Raw genomic sequence first — 23,827 nt, 5'->3', positions numbered from 1 at the left:
AGCTTTGAATAGCTAACGAACAACTTTCGATTATTTTCTTTATATGGCTTAAACGTTTATTAGGCTTAACGCTGTTCTTGCTTATGAGAAACACTGTCTTAATCAGTCAAAACACTACAGCAATATCACTTGGGGAATTGGATTTATAACGAAGAACAAGAGGTTACATTATTTCCAAATGTAGGTGAAAAGGCGACGTAAATACTGAAACGAACGACATGAATATATTAGATCTTTTTTAGCCTCTGCTTGACCCTAAAATTACTACTGGGAGACTTCATCAGCTATTTAAAAATAATAGTTGAGCATCGGATTGTCTACAACTTAGTTTATCACAGAACCCCTAACAATACAAGATTCTCAACAAATATACAAAATCAATTCTGCAGAAAACGGGTTTCAGTACCCATGATGGATACAGCACAGATAGCCCGCCCATTCTGTGTCTTTGTGTTTAAGCACAAAGACACGAGCTTCTTGTGTATATTGCAGACAAAAAGTAATTTGAACATTTATTTTGGTCGATTTTTTCTAAAAGTTTTTATAGTAAGTAAATTTACAACAGTACAGAATATAATGGAATGAGTGGACCCCGCTGTTAGTGAGCGGTATATAAATGAACCAATATTTTAAGGTAGCCCAAGAGTTTGCAATGGGTGGTGATGACTAGCTGCCTTCTCTCTAGGCTTACGCTGCTAAATTAGGGACGGCTAGCATAAATAGCCCTTGAGTAGCTTTGCTCGAAATTCAAAAAACCAAAACAAAGGTTCCAAATACTTTTTAAGTTTTAAATATATTATCGTTTTCATACCGTTATTTGGCTCTAAGTGCAAGAGGTCACAACTTAAAAAATAGTATTAATAACATAATTCCAAGTTGTCATTCTGTTGTGTTTTTTTATACCAACACTGAAACATCGCATTAGTAACACAGAAACAAATCGAACGTTATTTTACGTTATACATGCAAACTGATCTAAACGACGTCGTTAGAAACCGTCTTTTTCTATTACGTGTTTCAAAGAATATTTGCACCACCAAAGTTTGAAGACCTCCCCCTTCCGTAAAAATTTAACTATCCTATTGTCTCAAAGTTTACGAACTCTTTCACTAGGGACCCACCCTCGATAAATACTCTTATCTTACGTGATATTGAGTCTTAATGTTCACAAATGAATGGGTTCTGGATCAGACTTGATAGGGAAACAAAGGGAGGAATCATGCTTCATTGGAGCTCGTGAATACAGCTATCTGGCTTGTAGTCAAATTGTTTGCAAGATAAAATGTTACGTGAAACACCATGAAAAAAGTTTTGTCAACTTCTAGTTTGCTCGTTACTTGATTAAGTTATTTGAGTTGTTAGTTGGTTCCAATAAAACATTTGGAAACCCAACAACTTTTGGAAAATAAACCCATTTTGTCATTTCAAAATCTGCCCCTGAAAAACTACACGAGGCTATCTGCGCTAGCTGTCCCTAATTTAGCAGTCTAAGATTAGAGGGAAGGCAGCTAGTCATCACCACCTACCGCCAACTTTTAGGTTACTCTTTTACCAACAAATACTGAGATTGGCCGTTACATTACACCGTCCCCAGGTAGTGTGACGGGAATTCGAAACCGCGACTCACGGATTGCGAGTCGAGTGCCTTAACCGTCTGGCCATGCTGAGCCTGCCCCTGAATAATGATGATAATAAAAGGGAGGGTACCTCCAGAACGTGTCTGTGTTTATGGGGTTTCTTACCTCTTTTAACAAGATTGTTTTAAGTTATTTATTTGTTATTAAAGTAACATTTGAAAAACAAAACAAAACCCGATAACATGAAATACAGTAATATAATAAATGTGTGCAACTCTAGTTGGACTCGTGATTTTATTGGATGGTGGCCAACGAATCCGCTAATTTAAAAAAAAAAAGCCTTGGGGGGAGGGGTAGAAGGGACGGATTGTTCACTTTGATAAATCATTGGCCCTCTTCGTCAGAGGTTCTGGGTTCAAGCCCCAGCCTTGGAGTTTTGTTTCCACTTGTCGGTTTTTTCACTTGCAATAACTTTTTCTCAGTAAGATCGTTTCTTAGTATTTTTATTAGTTGACTACAATACAAACAAGAAAATTGGAAACCACCACAACTTTCAACAGCTAATTCTTCCTTCTCTTTCTTCCTTAAAGAAGGAGGGTCTTCCCGTATATTTTTATACTATCATTATTACTACGCTGTTAATATTTACTAATAGGAGTTTCCTGTTCCTGTTAGTTCTTGACTCGTTAGGAACGTCCAAGATTTTAAAACAAACCAACGATGTAGTGATTATATAATGATGGACACTTTTAAATTTTGACAGTTACCACACTTCGATCTAGAATTGTTTTCCCCAAACTCGTACTATATTTCTCGCTCGTTTCCAAGCGACCCGTCACACCAAACATGTTCGCCCTTTCAGCCGTGGGGGCGTTATAATGTGACGGTCAATCCCGCTATTCGTTGGTAAGAGTAGCCTAAGAGTTTACAGTGAATGGTGATGGCTAGCTGCCTTATCTCTAGTCTTGCACTGTTAAATTAGGGACGGCTAGCTTTGTGCGAAATTCAAACCAAACCGAAAAACATTTTAAAACCCAAATGTAAAAGATATTCTTTATACCTGAACTATGTAGTATATTTAATGTAAATGGCTCTTTATTTACGAAGTTGCAGCGCTAAAATTCGGGGTTTCATTCTCTGCGGTGAACACAGCAGAGAGTCAAGTGTGTCTTTTTTCTGAAAACGGACAAGCTTTATTCTTAACTCGTTGATGTTCGCAGTTTACACGATTTTTTTTGCCTTTGTTCCCCAGTGGCACATCCGTATGTCTGCGAACTCAAACCGCTAGAAATCGGGTTTCGATACCTGTGATTGTGTACCTTTGTGCTTAACTTCAAACAATCAAAAGCCTTTGATTTGCCTGCCATAGTACAACTTGCACACACACACACACACACACACACACACACACACACACACACAGAGGAGAAATGAGACAGAGCTGGATTTCTGTTCAACTGAAAAACTATCTGCCTGCATCTTTCCTGAAAAATGTGAAAATAATCGTGTGCTTTATCAGTCGGATGTTCAGAAGTGAGTGGTGTGATGTAACTCAAAGGTTAAGTTAACTTCCCATACAAATGTTATAGTTAAGTTAACATCCCATACAAATGTTATAGTTAAGTTAACTTCCCATACACATGTTATAGTTAAGTTAACATCCCATACAAATGTTATAGTTAAGTTAACATCCCATACAAATGTTATAGTTAAGTTAACTTCCCATACAAATGTTATAGTTAAGTTAACTTCCCATACAAATGTTATAGTTAAGTTAACATCCCATACAAATGTTATAGTTAAGTTAACTTCCCATACAAATGTTATAGTTAAGTTAACATCCTATATGTATGTATGTATGTATGTATATATTAGTTTATATCAAATCTTCAAGTTTTAATCAACAAATTATGATACAATTTTCAAACTGTTATGTCCTACGGGTCAGTTTATTCGAACTGTGAGCCTGAGAATTCGTGGCCTTTTACCGTTAAGACGCGCTCCTCACTTTAAGAACCATGGTTTACTGTAAGAATGATGGTTAATCCCACTGTTCGGTTAGAATAAAGTAGCCCCAAAATGCTTTCATTTCAGATCAAAGCTGAGTTCATTTGTAAGTGTTCTATAGTACACAATTCTTTGGCTGATAATTTGTGTACTTGAGTCCACTCTACACAAATGGCAATCTGTGTACTAAAATAATATACAACACTGCTATTACTTGTTTTCATTATCACAAACGAAACAGCCAGCCATCCTGGGCTAGGATTTTAAGGATTGAAAAAGTACTTAACGTACCCTGCCCCTGACCCCTTATTCTTTACATTACCTTTGCTGTTGGGTTGATATAGTGTGTTAAGAGACCAAAAATAACGGATGAAGCGAGATTTCTGACGTAATGTACAAGGAAACAATGCAGTTTCTGCTCTCGATGCTAAAGACCGGACTATTTTTTTATGCGCGTACGTAAACTAATAGGTAAATGTGTTTGTTCCTTTGTTATATTTTACGCAAAGTTACTCGAAAGAATGATAAATAAGACGAACATAAAATGCACTTTGTTTAAATGTATTAGTTCGTTTGTTCAAGTGATATGACGGACTATCTCCCCAATGCCTTTTGCAATGATCAAAATCTGAGTGTAAGTAAGCATTTGACATGAGCCACCAGGGGTTAGTTAAGGTTAAATTATAAAATCAGTTATCATTGTATGCCCAACTATTTATTGTTTAGGTTTGTTTTCAAAACCAACATGAAAAAAGTCTTTTGAAAATTAATGTTTCTTGTTGGTAGAAACTAGTGTATTATTTTGATGTTCTCACGGCCTGGCATGGCCTAGCGCGTTAAGGCGTGCGCTTCGTAATCTGAGGGTCGCGGGTTCGCGCCCGAGTCACAAATGCCCTCCCAGCCGTGGGGGCGTTATAATGTGACGGTCAATCCCACTATTCGTTGGTAAAAGAGTAGCCCAAGAGTTGGCGGTGGGTGGTGATGACTAGCTACCTTCCCTCTAGTCTTACACTGCTAAATTAGGGACGGCTAGCACAGATAGCCCTCGAGTAGCTTTGTGCGAAATTCCAAAAAAACAAACTTGATGTTCTCACATTATCTGTTTCGAACACAAATGTATGCAATGTGAAATGGAGGGGAGAGGTATTACAGTGAAATTTGCGTGAGATGAAAACTGCGTATACAGAAACCTGATCCGATAGTAACGGTGATATTGACAATAGATGTATCGATGTATATACTTATTTATTTTGTCGTGCATAATTTCCAACTGGTTCTCGCGAGTTTCATTCGAATGAACTGGAAACTTCAAAAATATTACTTCTGTACTTCAGTTTCTTCTCATTTTCGCACATAACATATGTTCTCATGAAATTTACAGACGTCAGAGCTGTGTGTTTAAAAGTGAGTTAGATGTGGCGTCAGCTATTCTTTGATAGATTGTTTGGGCAAAGTATTCACGATGAAACTGTAGAATGGACAGCAACTGCCTGTTGTGGAGACACAAGTGTAGAGGACGACGTTTAGAAAGTTTTCCGCCTTTTGTCATCGCAACAGGTAGTTGCCGTCCATTTTACAGAGTTTCGTCATGACGACAGCTATTTTGAAGACCGTGATTTATTTTTTTAAACGAACCCCATGAGTACCAGTTGCCCCATACAGTTGACAGAAGGAAGAAAAAATACATTCTTGATGGCACAGGTAATTTAAATCTTTAACCACTTATCCACATCCGTAACATATTTTCGCAATTTACTGTAAACTAAAAAATCGGGTTACATGGAAAGTTAACAGGAATTAGAACTGTCTTCGCTTAGGCATTAATATTACCTCAAGCTACTCTATTAAATAAAATTAAAATTAGATTATTAATTATTTGAAATTAAGCAGCATTAAATTGAATTTGATATATAGCTTACTTCTGGAAATGAAATTGGGATAACTTAATAAAGCCATATTCCTTTGTGGGTAGAGTTGTTTGTTACTTTTGAAGTTGGTGCAAAATTACACGAGGGCTGCGTGCACTATACGACCCTAATTTAGCAATGTAATACTAGAGGAAAGGCAACTAGTCATCATCACCCACCGCCAACTCTTGGGCTACTCTTTTTTCCCAACGAATAGTGGGATTGATCGTAAATTATAACGCCCCTACGATTGAAAGGGCGAGCACGTTTGGTGTGATGTGGATTTGAACCCACGACCTTCAGGTTGCGACTCGAGCGCCCTAACCACCTGGCCAAACAGGGCCCCGAAAAGAGTGGTATGTTTACTAATTGGCAACGGTATAAATAGTCACATTTAACTTCGCTATAAAAACTAACAAATCCATCTGGTCTCCTAATGACCTAGCTATCCCAAAGGTTAAATTATACAACTCAAAATTGTTTTTTTCATTCCAACTGTTAAAAATAGAACAAGAACTTGCAATTTGTTTTTGGATTGTGGAGTGTGTTGAAAAGATTTATCTTAAGCCGAAGAGACCTTATGATTTTCTAAATTTGGAAACTACGCGATTACACATTACTCTGCCGCCAAATCTCATACCTGTGGTCTATTTCTGTAATTTTCCACACTGGCTTACCGCCAGACTTATACGACCATTTCTGGTTTTTATCCAACATGGAAGGTAAGTAGTTGGACAACAGAAGTTTTCTGTGATAACTAAAACGGCGGAATTATCATAATTTCCACATCGATCTTCTTGTGCAATCCACTAAGACCAGAAACGTGTAACGCTTAAGTCTGAAGTTCAATTTCTCGTAATGAATATTGTACACGAAGTAGACTGTGTAGCTACGCACTTAGAGAAAAAAATGAATGTTAGGCCTGGCATAGCCTGCTAGTTAGAGCACTCGACTCGCAATCTGAGGGTCGTTATCTCGAATCTCCGTCACCGAATGTTCTCGTCCTTCCAGCAATGTGGTGTTATAATGTGACGGTCAATCCAACTATATATTGTTAAGAGTGGCTATCGGTGAGTGGTACTCACTGGCTGCTTTCCCTCTATTCTTTCACTACTAAGATAAGGATGACCAGTGCAGATAGCCCTTGTGTGGGTTTGCGCCACCTATATTCTATAATAAATATAGGAGGGGAATATCATCTTACTATAATGGAACTCTTGCTTATATGATACTGGAAAAAACTTGTTTTATTACGCATTGCGCAACCTCCAACTTTGCAAAATTTTTATCCTGTATGTATGTATATTTACAATAGGGGTAACGATTTTCCCGTTTGGCCTCCGTTCCCCGTCACAGAGAACTTTATTTTTTCTCCATTCTCAGGATACAGATATGACGTCATATCCCCGTCACATCAAACATGCTCGCCCTTTCAGCCGTGTAAGTGTTATAATGTGACGGTCAATCCCACTATTTGTTTGTAAGTGGTGATGACTAGCCTTCCTTCTGGTCTTACACTGCTGAATTAAGAACGGCTAGCATAGACAGCCCTCGCGTAGTTTTGCGCGAAATTCAAAACAAACCAAACCACTCCAAACAAACGCATCTGACATCTTTACATTCATTAAAGATATTTTGATACATCAGTTTGAGTTATTGTGTAATATAAATTCATACCAATGTTTTTGTTTGTCTTTTGTATAATTATGGACCATTCAATCTATATTTGAGAAACACCACCAAGGAAACAGATAGCGAAATATTTAAACAATATTATATTGTTGCTTATACTCAGTTTTATTTGTTCACAGAAAAGCTGCGGACCACGCTAGTCCAGCTGTCTGGAGTCCTGCGTCGAATTTAAACAGTACTGGACCTAACCCTTTTTTTTCTGGTGTTCACAGTTCACCAGTTTCTGTGACTAATCCTGGAGTTAAGAATGTACCTTCAACGCCTAGGTCATCAGGACCATTCTGGGCAACTCGGACGACAGCAGCTCCTAGTTCTTCTGGCCCATATTGGGCTGTTCGAACCCCAAGTACCTCTGATAGTGCAAGTACACTGTGGGGAGTACAAACTCCCAATTTTATGAATAGTGGAGTTTCGCGATGGTCTGATCAAGAAGCGAATTCAACGGAAAATGGAAGCTCATACTGGAATACCCAGAGATCAAATTCAGAAGTACCACAATGGAATACACAGTCACCCAGGGAGGATGTGGAAAGTAGGTATTCTGAGTGTGCAAATAAACAGTCTGATAGTCAGATTAATTTCAGTTTTTCCTCGGGACCTTCACCTGAAATAAGCCATCTTCCGAACACAATTCCAGACACAAATTTTTCCTTTTTATCAACCCCAGTGTCGGATCTCCCAACTCCACCAACACCAATTTGTGTTTCACAATGCGGAATGAAAAGTTTAGAAAATCCTACTTATAGGCTTCAAACGAGTCTTCCATTTCAGAACACAGCTGCAACGTCAACACCATCCGCCTCGCCCTCAGACCCACTACGGAACAAAGAAACTGTTATGACTCAACCCCAGATAAACATTGCTGCTTCTACAAGTGACTACCAACAGGAAACTACAATTGTGGCCCCTTCGCCACCTCCACCACCACCTCCTCCTCCTCCTTTAGCAAGTGGTCCAACATGGCGGGAACGACAAAAAGTGAGTTGAATGTGTTTACTATACTGGCTATTACGTATTGTACTTTTATAGTAAATAACTTATCCACCACCAGGAGTTGTTACTTTTATGTTAATGATAATAATTTTGATACCAATGGGTCATGATCAAGTTGAATTATTGTGTTTAAAAAGACTTTTTGAATTCCCATTCGTTTCTAGACACGTGGAAACGAATCATGTACCTATCTTGGTAGGTTTATCTTCAGAGAAAGAGTCGTGAAGTAAGTGAAAGATTCATACTGTTAACAAAATCAAACAAAGTGTTTAAAAGTTATAAACATTTAGAATGTATTTTGGACACTTTTCATTTGTGATTACAGACGACCAACAAAGATGAAAATTCGGGATATCATCCTTCTCAAAACTGTGCAAATACTCCACAAGATGGCACTGATAAGCCTTTCAGCTACTTGCCTGGACCATTACATGGTAGTTTAAAGAAAGATAAAAAACCTTTTACCTATATTCCGGGTGGGATTGACCTCTCCCAAATCAAATCACCCAGAATGGCAAGGAGGCTCATCGCCAATCAACAAGACCCTGGAGTTGGAGCAAAATCGGAGTCTCAAAGAGAATTTGAAGAGCAGGACGATTTAAATGAAATTAATAAACATGCTTCTCAGCATCTTGCACCCCCCTCAAATATAATGCAGCCTGTCTTTCCAGTTATTCCACGGTTTGAAGCAGCAACCCAAGAACCTGCAGGATTTAGAGTAAATGCGAATAAAGCTGATACCCATAACTTCTATAATAATAATAATAATGTTTCTCCTTGTATTCTAAAACAGCCACAGAAAGATGTAGTTGTGCCCTCCTACAACTCTCCTTTAAATTTGTACCCGTCAGAAAAGGACTTAAGTGCTTATAAGACTCAAACTGAGGAAGTAACCAGGCAACTTGAAGGGTAAGTGAGGATCTAGCTATAGGGAATTCATTTCGCTCTTAGGAAGTAAATGAATACTCACTTTCCCTCCTACTTATCTGTATTTGTAGTACCAATATGTTGAACTTCTCTTTAATACATATCAATACGCACTTTTTATAACACATTAAGGAAATATTCCACAAAAATGCTGAACTACTTTTTTTTGATATAATATGAATGCAATGCATACTTTTGGTAAGAAAATATCTTTAAAAAATCCATATTTTCAAGGAAATAACCAAATAAAACTTATTTAATGTTATTGAGTGAAAATAATTTATGTAATAATAATAATATTATTTAAGCCCAAACATCTCTCCACATCGCTGATTCTTTAGGACGTAGCTTTTCTCATACTTTAGTAACCTCGTGACTCCTTTAAGTTAACATTTTTTAGCGGACCCCAAACCTAACGCTATTGTCCCCACCGCTGGTACAGCGGTAATTCTATGGATTTACAACGCTAAAATCAGGGGTTCGATTCTCGTCGGTGGACTTAGCAGATAGTCTGATGTGGCTTTGCCCTAAGAACTCACACACACAACCTAACGATGTTTGTTTTCAATAGAAAATTCTATGTATTTAACATCTTATACCGAAATTGAACATTTTCATTCTTGTAAATTTAACTTTATTTTTTACTCTATAAATCATGTTTTTTAAAAAGTATTTTATACAATTTTGGGCATGACTCGTGGACCTCGGAGGGCCTGCGGACTGCGGTTTGAGAAACTATTACTTTAGGTAGTCGCCAAACAAGGTCTAGAAAATACTACTGATAAACAGATGAGAAATAACACATTTTCAACTTTACAAAGTGGCAAGCCATTCTATAAACATAATTGCAAATAGTCATGCACGTGGTGAGGACGCTTTGAGATTTAATTTTAACAGATTTCAAGTAATATCTGGAAATAAATTAATGTTTGCATTATTAACATTATTTCTATTACTTGCTCAAGCCTTTTTTATATCTTTATATGTTGTATAAAGAAAGACGGTCAGTAAATTATGTTACGTTTCATTTAAACGATTGCTTATAACTGATGTCTTTAAGTATAAAAGTTAACTAACGATTCCAGGAGCAAAAATCTTTATTTTTTTCATAAATGTTAAATCGTAACAAGAACTAAATGTTTGTGTGTTTGTTTAATTACATTTATTCATATTTTTGTAATTATGATTTTTAATTTCCTATACGCAGGAGAGTAACATTTTAATATTATCTACTTGTTTTTTGGTGTGTTGTTTTTTCCAGTAAGCCTTCTCTTAATAATATATAGATGGCGCAGAAATAAAACAATTTAAAATCATGTGATAGAAATCAGTTAAACTTTCTTCTAACTGTGAGTTAAGATCCACATTAAAAGTCGGTTACTCACAGTAAATAAAAATGTTCACATTATGTATAATATTTATTTATCCATACCATACACAGCACGAATCTCGGCAGTGATTCTATGAAGTCATATCAGTTCCCAAATCTTCATCAACGATCTCCACCAAGAAAACACGAAGTTTACTGCCCCAAAACGGAGACAGAAGAGACTTCTTTTTTCCCGCAGTCACGCTCTTTTAGGTTGCTTCAGATGTTGACCGACCAAGACGATGAAGGACCTGAAGACGGTAGGTAGAATGTTGGAGAATAATGTTGGACAAAAGAAACCTTTAACATGAAATCCAACTTTAAGGAAACGTTAGAGCATTGCCCGTGACTATTTGGAAATGATGTAACATCCTTTATGTAATCCTGTGCCAGTATAATTGGTTAGATATTGAGGTTTATACATTTGAGAGTGGGTTTGAGGTTGTCTGTTTGCTTCAGAGTGTTTTGCGTTAAGCTACACAAAAGGCTGTGTACACAACCTTCTTGAACTTTGAACTTTTAAAAGCAGAGGGAAAGCAACTGGTCAATAACACCTGACGGCACGTCTTCTGTCTGAAGTGGGAGGGATTTGGCTGTAGATCTTATTACACGGCTCGAATGTTTCTGCTCTGCCCGTCACGGGTATCAAAACCCACATTTCTAACGTTGTAAGCCTGTTAATTTATCGCTAAGGCTGTGGAAGGCAAAAGTAACCATTAAGCCCACTATTTGCTCAAATAAGAGTAGCAGAAGTGGCGGTGGATGCTGTTTTTTAGTTATCTGTATAAATGACTGCAGCATAACTTAAGCTATCATGACTCATTTAAATTGTAATTATTTTTGAGCTTGTAGACTAGAAGGAAGGCAGCTAGTGAACATCACCCACAGCCAACTCTTCGATACTCTCATGTGACTGAATAGTGGGATTTGAAATTTACTCTTAGAGTGAACCATCGGCTCCAAAATGCGGGTGCGTTTTCTTTTTTTTTCGGAAATAGATAAAGTCCTGGTTAACCCTAATAAGCTGGAAGTAGATTCCAGAAGCGTGTTAAACTATATTATACCAAACATTTTATTCGTTAGTTTTCATGTGTATGCATTTCATGATTGGTTTCAGTTTCAGTATTGTAATTAGTCTAACTACGTGAAAATTGCTCATTTTTCATATAAAATGAAAGAATTCACCCTTTTTTTTCCCTTGGTTATTTACAAAGTTGACTACCATGTAGGAGCATAAAATAACTCAATGATTCAGTATAGGAACACTATTGGATGGTTGAACGGTGTCGAGACGAGTCTCTAATTGGACGGTTGAAGACTACTTTCCTTGTATCTTGTGGTTTTTATTCTGTATATGCAACCAAGAACTTAATAGGTCACGTTATTAAAGGTGTTAAATATGAATCCGTCTCATGAGATTCCTAAACACGTGCCCCCCGCTGGTACAGCGGTAAGTCTACGGGTTTACAACGCCACAATCAGAGGTTCGATTCCCCTCGGTGGGCTCAGCAGATAGCCCGATGTGGCTTTGCTGTAATAAATCAAACACACTCCTAAACACGTGACCTAATATGGCCAGGTAGTTATGGCAGTCTACTCGCAATCTGGGAGTATCATGTTCGAATCCCAGCCCCTATCAGCCGTGGGGACGTTATATTGTGATAGACAATCTCACTTTTCGTTGTTAAAAAGTAGTTAAAGATTTGGCGGTGGGTGATGTTGACTGCCATCTTGTCTGTCACTTCACAAGTAAAGACGACTAGAATAAATAACCTTCGAATAGCGTTGCGCAAAATTTAAAAAAATAAAAAAGGGGTTATTCTTTGATAAATTGATTAGGCAGAGTATTCATGATGAAACTTTGTAGAATGGACGGCAATGGTAGGATTTCCACCGGACTTCTATGTTGAATTTCTTGGCTATGCATTTGAGGTTTTCTCTTAAATTTTGCAGGTATGAGAGAATAATAGTTTAAGAAGTGTTTCGTATACCACCTTCTGCCTTGCTTCTCCTTGGCCTTCCTTCGTTGTCCAAGTCATTGACCATCACAACTAAGGACATGCCATCGGCCCTGCTGAACTTCAGTGTACCATCCTGAACTAACCAGACAGCTCCAGGCTTTTGTCAAAACTAATTAAATAATTCATGGTGAGACAACTAACAAAAACTTCCGAAATCATCAAACAAAATCAACACAAATCATGAAAATAATAACTAACCTAAATCAAATCGCGAGAGGGGCGACAGGGGACACCGGCATCTTCGACCTCAGTTGAGAAACCCGACTTTCCTTTAAAACTCAATACCAGTCATGATTTCAATCAATTCAAAATTCCACGGGCGGGGCTGGAGAGGAACAAAAACGTTCTTGAACACCCCCAGTTGGGTAGAGAAGTCCCTTGGCTTGTCTCTCTTCAAACTAAATCCCTGCCACGAATGTTTAGTGTAGTGTGCACGCACGCACTCACTGGCCTGAAGACGAAAGGTTTGGTTGGGGCCGTTTCGAACTTCGCGAAAAGCTACTCAAGGGCCATCTCCGCTAGCCGTCCCTAAGTTAACGGTGTAAGACTAGAGGGAAGGCAGCTAGTCATTACCACCAACTCTTGAGCTACTCTGTTACCAACGAATAGTGGGATTGACCGTCATATTATAACGCCTCCACGGCTGAAAGGGCGAGCATGTTTGGTGTAACGGGGATTCGAACCCGCGACCCTCGGATTACGAGTCGAGTGCCTTGACCACCTGGCCATGTCGGGCCTTGAAGACGAAAGGCGAAAGACTTTCGAAACGTTGTCCTCTACACTTGTGCATCCACAACAGGCAGTTGCCGTCCATTCTACAAAGTTTCATTAAAAAGAGGCTTTTGTCAAGTGCCAGGTGGCGCAACAGTAAACGTAGAATGTTTAACACCTGTATACATCTAATGATAGAATAAGCCTGTCCTACATGATTAAATATCGCTGAATCACATACAGTTAAACTACAGACAATCCAACATTCTGTAAACACTAAACACAGATAGCAGAACTATAAACACATTTCTGTACACTTACGTAAACATTCCTTTCGTGTTAGTTAGATAGTAGACTCCTTTCAATTTACAGTAATATTTAGACAATTATTTTCGCGAGCACACTGAAAAACGTAATTTGATTAATGTGGTACTTCCCCCTTCCCACTAAATCTCTTAAACTCACCACGTGACCTACGGCCAGTTGCTACCGGTAACTAATAGAATGCTAGTTTTATTATTTTTCTAAAAAGTTATTTATATGAACATAAAATTATTATTATTTATTTTATGGACAGTTATGAAACTATTCGTGAGAACAAAACTTTGTTTAAATCAAATAACAAAATTTCAAATAGTTTTTTTAGTAAAATAGTAATGATAAAAACAAAACAAATTCGCAAAAACGGCTCGTTTGGGTTGAAAAAATATTTTACATAAAAGAGCGAACAACGTTTCGACCTTCTTCGGTCATCGTCAGGTTCATATGAACCTCAACCCAAACGAGCCGTTTTTGCATATAAATCTCTCAACAAGTGGGTTTCTCGACATCGCTGAAAACAAATTCGCGTTTTACCTTCGTGGACATAGCCTGAAAATATTCACTAGTGCATACAATAACTTGAAGACAATTGTAGCTCGCGTGTAGTTGCTAAGGATTTTAGTTTGTTTTGTTTACCAGCAAACTTATCGTAAGATATTGGAGTATAGTGGTGTAGGGGCGGGGGGCAGAGATCCAGTGAGTACCTGATCCTCCTGGCTCTTTTAACCAAAACTACAACGAGATATAGACATTGATTCTATCAAATGGAACTCGAGCGCCTCTGTAGTAGACACGCCGTGTTCGTCTCCCACTTCAACACCGCACAGTTGGAAAGTGTGAAACGTTTCACACGAGCTCGTTGTGAGAACATTGCCGTCTTTGTACGGTAGCCCTCATAAAGTACCACTGTCGTCACCTGTTACCGATACGATAAGCGTTACGTTGTATAAGATGCTACGTTATTTGGTTTCAGTAACGGACCAAAGTATGTTATCACTTTCACAGCTTCAAAGTGCTAGGACAAATATGGTTAGTTACGTTAAGTTCGTATTTACATTTGTCACGGACAGATGTTATTTTTATTTAATCATAATTTAAAACAATGATTTCATACAAGACGAAGTGTCTCAAGAACATTTTTTTTCCCATTACTTATTCTGCTAAATAAACATGGATTTGTTTAGTTGGTTTTTAATTTAGAGCCAAGCTAGTCGTCCCTAATTTAGTAGTCTAAAACTAGACGGAAGGCAGATACTCAGCACCATCCACCGCCAACTATTGAGCTACTCTTTTACCAACGAATAATGAGATTGATTGTCACATTATAACACCCTCACAGCTGAAAGGGCGAGCATGTTTTGATGTGATGGAGATTCAAACCCGCGCCCTTCGGATTACGAGGCGAGCTTCCCTAACCACTTGGCCATGCTGACTTAATAAACATGGAAAATGTTGTACACTTATAGGGAAAATAGGCCAAACGGAAGGTGAGCCAGGCGTGACCCAGTAATTAACATTCCCGGACTTTGAATTCGAAGATTAATGGTTCGTGGCCTTTCGCACTTTCTGACTGTAACCGAATTTATTACCAAGAGTTTGCAGTTGTTAATGTTGATCTTTCCTTTAGTTTATTTAAAAATTTATAATGAGTTATGAGTAGATAGTTATTGTGTTTCTTTGCGCCGAAATTCGAAATAAATAAACCAGTTTGTTTTGTAATTTGTGTCTTTCATTAACGACCAACGGTTAGATATCGAGTTACTCTGACTTCCTGAATATTGTGAACATATTTGAGAATATGCCAAGTTGCGAGAACGGAAATAAATAATTTACTATTGACTTTTATTCTAATGATGTATCACACCCTATTACATGCCAGGATTTTGTGTGGAAATTTGAAAGGAAAAACAAACTCCATTAGAAGTGATAAACAGTATGAATGGTTTAACTTGCTTAATTAATATGAATGGTCTAACTTGCCTTTCTTTCGTTTAGTCACCTGGTGGTAAGTTCACGGAATAACAACTAAAAAAATCCGCGGTCCAATACCCGTGGTAAACATAATAAATACTCTAATATGGGTTTGCCCTCAAACGGACAGGCAAACTTCTTACTTTTAGCTTCATAGGTATTCTGAAACGTTTAATTATGCAGTTCCCGACCGCATGTCATTGTTCTTTACTGCACGGCCAGGTAGGTGGTTAAGGCGTTCGACTCGTAATCTGAGGGACTTGGGTTCGAATCCTCATAACACCAAACATGCTCGCCCTTTCAGCCGTGAGGGCATTATAATGTTACGGTCAATCCTACTGTTCATTGGTGAGAGTAGCCCAAGAGTTGGTGGTGACTAGCTTCTGAATTAGGGACGGCTAGCGCAGATAGCCGTCGTGTAGCTTTGTGCGAAATTTAAAACAAACAAACAGACTTTACTACACAGTTAAGGTCATTAATTGGCATACTTTGTAAGAAGTTAAACAATTATGTATTTCTTCAGGAAAATAATGAAGGAAATATGGATAGTTTTAAAAATGAATCTCGTAGTGCTGTTTTGCTGCGTCCCTCAGTTTGTTCGAATTTATGATCGCTTTCCTAAAATATCCTTGAAATGTCATATTCAGTATTGGCTAAATCGGTGTACGTCATTTGTTTTGGGCATTATTCGTGCTAACATTCGAAGTATTAACACTTTATTGTGTTAACCCCCTGTAGTTTATAATCTAATTTCTCATTATTCATCGCTATAGAGCACCTCTATCTCTAACGTTTACTTACATTAATGAAACTGATTTGATTTCAGACTTTTTCGAATGGTAAAAAAAGTTTTGATAACCCTAAACCTTTGTCTAAATGTACATAAAACCGTGACAAGTTTTCAAACCTTTGATAGTAAGAATTGAATATTACTGGATAGTAAGAATGTTGTTCCATTTAGTAAATTTGTGTGTGTGTTTAGGCCCAGCATGACCAGATGGTTAGGGTACTTGATACGTAATCTTAGGATCGCGGGTTCAAATCTCCATCACACAAAACATGCTCGCGCTTTTAGTCGTGGGGGCGTTATAACATTATGGTAAATCCCATTATTCTTTGTTAAAAAAACTAATCCGACAGTTGGCAGTGGGCTTGTCTCACCTCTTGTCTTACTTTGCTAAAGTAGGAACGGTTAGCGCAGATAGCCCTTGTGTAGCTTTTTGTGAACTTTCAAATAAACCAAACTTAACTTTTTTACAGGTGAGATGTTGTTGGCAAGTTCGCTGGTTTTATGTTACTGCATTCTTTAGTTGCAGGTTAAAGAATACTTGGCGGCTCTGTTCTCTAATTTGTTTTCGGATTAACGGAACGACCGATTTACTCCGACAGGACGACCATATTGTAGCTTTGTGAGAAATTGAAAACAAACAAACAACCACATTTCTGTGATGTGGGAATCTGTTTCTCTACCTGTGTGTTATCACGTGTAAAGTCTCAAAAATGAAATAAAGGTGTGAAAACATACTCGGAGATAAAAACATTTGTTGTACTTGTCAATATACTGTGAAGGATGAAAATTAATAAAAGCCTCCTAGCGGCTCAACGGAAAGTCTGAAGCCTTGTAATGCTAAAACCCAGTTTTGATAGTCATGGTGGACAGGGAACAGATAGCCCATCAACCGACGAATAAACTAGAAGTTAATAAAAACCACCAAGGAAAGTTAATAAATTATTCAAAAGTATCGAGTCATTTATAAGAACAAAACTTTAAAAACTAGTTTGTTTATTTGTTTTTTCTTACACGACATTTTTATGGAACTCATTATAACTGAGAGTTTTTCGGACCTTGTAAGAATCAACATTTGCAATATTATGTTAATAACTAGTACAAGCCATCCAGTAGCACAATGGTATGGTATTATAGGGAGAAAAAACACGTTTCTGGTTGTTACCATTTTCTGCTACCAGTCTTCTATAGTTATAAACAAACATTTTGTACTAGTTGTCGGAGAGAAAGAGAAAATATTGATACTGACGAGTTAATAAAAATAAATCATTTATTTTTGTTTCGACTTGTTTTTGTTTATAACAATGTATAGTAATATATTTATATTTTTGTTTATAACAATGTATAGTAATATATTTATATTTTTGTTTATAACAATGTATAGTGATATATTTATAATTTTGTTTATAACAATGTATAGTGATATATTTATATTTTTGTTTATAACAATGTATAGTAATATATTTATATTTTTGTTTATAACAATGTATAGTAATATATTTACTCCAGAGGTTCCAAGCAAACGTGAAGAAGATGAAATGAGATTTTCTGGATTGAGAAGGAACCCTTTTCCCTCTCCAACTTTCCAGACAATTCAAAAAATGACAAGCCCTGGTGGTGATTGCTATGAAACAACGCCACATGCTAGTAAGAAAAGTCCTTTCTTATTAAATCCTTCAAATTATAGACCTTTTGTGAACAGTGTGTGCATAAGTATAATTGTGTTTAGAAAATCTAACAGTGAATCATCTTAAGGTTTGCTAACTATGTTAGTTTAAACGAAAACATTTTCGCCCACGTAGTTATCGTTAAAATATAGCATATTTACTGCAGTCAATAAAATAAGAGAGTGCATTCGGATCTAACGGAGACTTAATAATTTAGTGCAGAACTCTGCTTAATGTTTCTTGTTTGCTCTCATCGATACATAGACTTGCAATGTTTACCCATCTCTTCAAACCACGCTCTAAAATTATGATCCAATAAAAGGAATGCATTTGACCAGTACTTAAGATATAACGTATGATTTTCCCACCCTAATTACTAACCAATATTCTTAAAGGTCAGTTTAACATGGTGGAACTTTTTCGCAGCCAGCATGAATGAAAACCAAGATGGCGACCGGACAGATGATGGCCCAATTGAACCTCGATACCAAGGATGTTCTATTCCATCGTATGCCTTTCGGATGCTACAGGAAATGACAGAGGCAGGTAAAGATGATGCTATCTACAGAAAGAATCGGATGTGAAAAATAAATGGGTTTTATCGTGTACGCATATTGTTTAATGTCCTCAGATATGTTACAAATGTTTTATAAACGTCTTCCCGAAATTTATTAATATCTGTAAATGCTTCTCGAAGTTTAAACATTATCTGTACCATCTCCAGAAATCTTACAGAATATATGAATCCCCCACAAAAAACAAGTCTTATTTATAAACTTCCCCAGAAATTTCTTCCGACTTCTTTGATTTTCAATTTATCAAAGTTTCCTGATCTGTTAAATAAAACTTCAAACACTAAACGGTCTTCTGCTGCTGAACTTTTGAACTATGAAAAGGGGGCTCGACATGACCTGGTGATTAGGGCGCTCGATTTAACTTGTAGGTAGTTGAACAGGACGTTATAATGTTACGGTCAATCTCACTATTCGTGGGTAAAAGAGTAGCCCAAGAGCTGGCAGTGGGTGGTGATGACTAGGTGCTTTCCTTCTAGCCTATCACTGCTAAATTAGGGAGGACCAACACAGGTAGTCCGCGAGTAGCTATGCGCGAAATTCAAACCAAACCTAAATTTATAAGTAAATATAATACGCTCAAGAACTTACAAGATTTCTTATCTGATTCAGCTAGCACTAACAGTTTTAAATGAGATTCTGAGAAGGTGAGATCAGTGAATAATTGCAGTAGTTTTATGTTAGACCCTTTGTTGTTTAATATGGACAAACAACGATATTATAAAATGTGAGCTGTTGCTACAACAAATATTTTTTCTTGTTATTGTTTGTTTCTTTATAATTAAGCACAAAGCTACACAATAGACTATCCGAGTTCTGCCTACCACGGGTATAGAAACCAATTTTCTAGCATTGTAAGTCCGCAGACTTGCCGCTGTGCCACTGGGAGGCTTTACTGTTTGCATCAGTATATTTGTAAATAATTTCACAATAGCTACAATAATTATTTTTACTGGTTATTCCAGCGCGTATTTTGTAGATGGTAGTTTTGTTGAACTACAAGAGAAAATTCTAGCATCTATTAAATAACCCAAATTATTGGTTACATTCAGATAAACTGAAATTCAAACACAGATAAAATTAAATATCGAAGTTATGCTACAACAAAAGCAGTTCATACTAGACTTAAGACACAAAAATGATTGGTTTTTCTGAGTAAATTCATGAGATGTTACAAGTTCTTATCTGAGTTGATTATTATGGTCAATATTAGGATCTCTTCCACCCTCGGCTTTACACAAACCTAAGAAAACAACGAAACTTCAACTACACATTGGTGAACCACAGCCACCTCGCCCCCAACAACAAAATAATATAGCTTCTCCACGACAGCCGTACCAACAATCATTTCCTCGACAGCCGTACCAACAATCATTTCCTCGACAGCCGTACCACCAAGCATCTCCTCAACAGCAGTACCACCAAGCATCTCCTCAACAGCCGTTTCCTCGACAGCAGTACCACCAAGCATTTCCTCAACAACCGTCCCCTCAACAGCAGTATAACCAATCGTATTATGAATCTCAAGTTCCAGAAGAACCCAAAATATACACTGGTGGGAAAATACCATCGCGATCTTTTCGAATGTTGCAGACAATGACAGGAGAGAGCCCTCTACCGGATGGTAAGAAAATTAATCGTATCTGTGAAAGAGTATATTTAAGTATTACAGACCACCTTAAAGAAATTATAATTTTATTCTGATAACTAAATAATTTAATTTTCTTCACTTAGAATTACAGGAAGAGACGAATCTACGTTGGACGCTAAACACTCGATTAAGGGTAGAGACAAAAAGATAATTATTAAAGTTGCACGTGCTTTTCTACCTCACTGTAACCCTGAATGCTTCCACTTAACTAATTAAGTTTCATATTCAAATTTCATTACTTATAATATTAAAATGTTTTTTAACCTGTGGGTACCCTTGCTGTTAAGAACATTTTCGGCCGTAAACCCAATAATAACAATGTTGAAGTTACTCATTTTTTGCATCGTGGTAAACTGTGTGTTTCCGGTCTGTATTAATATTGACTCCTGTGGGGAAAAAAAAAGCTATCTATGTAGATCAGAATTAAAAATATTCTGTAACGACAACAGCTAATTAAATATACTATTCAAACTAATACCGTTGTTTTTTTTTCACATAAAGATCATACATTGTTTTATCATTTGGTTACCCTCACTGTTAAAGTTGGTGTCAATTTCTACATCATATCAAGTCCACGTGTTTTTCACATGTTAAATGAAATGAATTTAATTTGATTTTCAATAATTATTGAAAAGTGGTTTGGTTTCTAAGTGACGCTAAAAAAGATGGAGGAAGTCTGGCAGTAAACGACAGAACTATGGAGGGAAAACGCAAGTTGTTCCCCTTTTTTGTGTACATGTGCATTCAGATAACAAATTTGTAGACGCATTAACCAAATCTAAAATAAAGATTAGAGTTTAAGTCGTCATGGGTTGCTAACCGGTAACAAAGTTTTATGTAACTCTGCCATAAGTGTTCTTAGAATAGCCTCTCGTTGCATCCATTTGGTGACGCCGTTTTAGTTGTACAAATTCTCAGAGCTTAACCGAACTGTTTAGAAAAAAAGTATTCAAATATATAATCACGCGCTGTACCCCATTTCCGCTTATTTAAAATAAAATTAGCTCGTGCTTAAAAAAAAACATCTTTTCAACGAATGCTATTTCACGTTTTGTTTCGACTTGCACTAAATTGTCAAGTCTAACTTGGAGAAGGGAAGCTAATGTACAGTTTTTTTCGGTGTTGTCGCAATTGATTTTCAAAATAATTCTCTATTGTGGGGAAAACTAGTTGTTTTTATATAGATGTCTTCCAACTTCCCCAGTGGCACAACGGTATGTCTGCGGACTCACACCGCTAAAAACTGGGTTTCAATACCCGTGGTGGGCAGAACACAGATTGCCTATTGTGTAGAATTGTGCTTACTTCTAAACAAAGAAATAATATTCCAGAATATTCGAAAGTCCCTAACCACTGTATAAAATGAATGCTTAATAAAAGGTATGTAATACATGCTTAATTTTGTGAATTTTTAAAATAATACGTAATTCGTGTAAAATTTTGTCGCACTTAGGATATCTGCTGACATAATTTCTTCCTCGGTCATTTATTCAAAATTAACTTATTTTAAAACTAAATACAAACAAAGATGTCACTAGTGTTCCAAGATAGGAACAGTTATTCTGTTACGCGTGTTTTGTTCTTTCATCAAAGCCACTCATCATATTCTTCTGGTGATTGGTCAAAATGTCAGTCACGAGCATTGTTTTAATGTTTCGTCAGTTACGAATTATACTGTTTTGCTACTCTATCACAAATCATATTAAATTGTTCCGTATTTCGTCACAGTCGCATATCGCATTGTTTGAAATTTCGTCAGAATCGCGTTTTATTTTGTTATTCTGTCACCGCTACATATCATGTACTCATTCGGTTTTCTTCTAGGAGAGGATGGTACTGACTTCTGAGGTCTGTAATCGGTGACTATCAATGGAAGAAGAGATCGCACGTGACAATAACACATGATTTGTTCTTTGTCTTCAAAAAAAGAGTGGATCTCATGTTCTGGTACGTCGGCTTCCAAATAATTCGTGTTAGACACAGAAAGGTTTCTCGCGTCTGGGAAGGAGAGTATTTAGATAGCATGCATAATATATTTTTAAATTACTTTCCTAGGTGTTTGCTTATCAAACACTAGTCCTTGGCAAACAACGCTAAGAATGACAAGTTAATATCTTAAGGAAGTGTGAGGAAAGTCTAGGATCTCTGATAAAGTAATAAGCAAACCTTGCTTCTTTTTGGTTTTGTCAGTTATCTTGTAACTTACTTAAGGTGTGAATAAAAAAAATATTCTTAACTATTTTCGTGTTTTTCCTAATGTTTCAGGTAGAAACTCTGCTTTTAACAATTAAATATCAATATTCTAACAGTTTGTCACACAGGTTTAATATTTTTAATCCACGGTATGTATATATGCAAGTAACGTTTTTAGTATTTGTGGCCTGAAATGGATAACTATCAGCTTAGGAAATTACATATATTTATAATTAGGAAATCTATGCTATACTGTATAAACTCCTAAAATTTAAGAAATTAATGTTTCTATGTTTTTTAAATACAAAGCAAATCAACTGTATACTTTTTAAACGAAACCTGAGGCTATCCAATGATAGAAACGGATATATACACTAAACGAAACTTGAGGTTAATCAGTGATACTATAAATATTTAGTTTCCTCTTATGCTAGTTGTTGTTATAAGGATTGGGTCCCTTTTTAAAGCTGTTAACGTTGTAAACAATTCTGAACAAAACTACACGTTTAAATCAACTATTTTAATGTTTTCTATGTGTATATTTGCAGACCTTCTCTTTACAAGGACAGTTTTAAATAAGAAGGAAAATGGATTATAAACTTAAGTAAAAGTGTAAGCTGAATTGTTTTATTTAAATATTCGTTAGTCGGCACATCATTGAGCTGACACTTGTATGTAGAACATTCTATAAAAAATGGGTTTTGCAGCCGGTTTGCAGTATGTCGTAAAGCTTATTTTCTGTTCAGTGTTGTCGATATATTAGTTCATTTTAACATAGACCAAACAGAGTTTGCTTCAAAACTCCTTTTCTTGCGAAGGATAGGTTTTTGGTGTGCATTGTTTTCGTACTAACAACCATGATTATTGTTTTATTTGTTTCTGATTTAGAAATCTGCGTGTTTTTAGTAATATTTTATAAATATTATAGCATGTTGTTTAAAGAGGTAAATCTTTCTGTCGCATATAAACATCATACTTAAATGTCTTTTGCGATAACCAACTTTTAACCCTAAAACTACAGCCATCATCTACAACATTTCTGTTGTTTAAGGGTTAATGTGGTTGAAATGTTATTATTTCAGACGCATTTGTTGGAAAATTTCGCATTTATAATAACGGTAAAAAAAAGACTTTTATCTCTTAATTCTATCTTTCAATTATTTAATTACCTGCTAAGAGGTAGCTTTATAAGAGTGTTTTAAGAATTCGGTTCTCTCTACCTGTAACCTTGTAAGACAAGCATGTGACACAGTTAATGTTTGTCAGGAGGTATTAGCTACTGTATTTGTTGATTTAGATAATAGAACATAAGCAATGAGTACCACTGAACGTGATAAAGTTTTGGTTTCGCTTCTCAGGCTGAGTTTGGTGTAAACAAATTAGTGTAGGAAAACAATTGTCTTAAGTTAATATTTTCTGTATTTAATATTACTGAAAATAAAAGATGTCTACTGGTATGAA

General features: G+C 36.6%; 1 protein-coding gene across 8 annotated transcripts in view; it reads left to right on the top strand.

The window, feature by feature from the left end:
* Window positions 1-23,827, top strand: part of LOC143233599 (uncharacterized) — a 41,568-nt gene extending 17,741 nt beyond the window's left edge. For 4 of the 8 annotated variants that reach the window (XR_013018243.1, XR_013018242.1, XR_013018246.1 and 1 more), the window contains 8 exons: window positions 7,303-8,161; window positions 8,502-9,085; window positions 10,545-10,732; window positions 17,793-17,930; window positions 18,377-18,496; window positions 19,736-20,146; window positions 20,257-21,553; window positions 21,998-23,827. Coding sequence is in view for 3 of the 8 variants with exons in the window: in XM_076469979.1 (XP_076326094.1) it covers window positions 7,303-8,161; window positions 8,502-9,085; window positions 10,545-10,732; window positions 17,793-17,930; window positions 18,377-18,496; window positions 19,736-20,146; window positions 21,998-22,020 (2,323 nt within the window). In the remaining 5 variants the exon portion in view is untranslated. The remainder of the gene's footprint in view (window positions 1-7,302; window positions 8,162-8,501; window positions 9,086-10,544; window positions 10,733-17,792; window positions 17,931-18,376; window positions 18,497-19,735; window positions 20,147-20,256; window positions 21,554-21,997) is intronic. The other 4 variants (XM_076469979.1, XM_076469978.1, XM_076469980.1 and 1 more) reach the window with 2 other exon arrangements.

Source organism: Tachypleus tridentatus, chromosome 12 (genome assembly GCF_004210375.1).
Source record: "Tachypleus tridentatus isolate NWPU-2018 chromosome 12, ASM421037v1, whole genome shotgun sequence".
NCBI lineage: Eukaryota > Metazoa > Arthropoda > Merostomata > Xiphosura > Limulidae > Tachypleus > Tachypleus tridentatus.
Note: the sequence above shows the minus strand (reverse complement) of the source record. Positions and strands in the feature narration are given on the sequence as shown.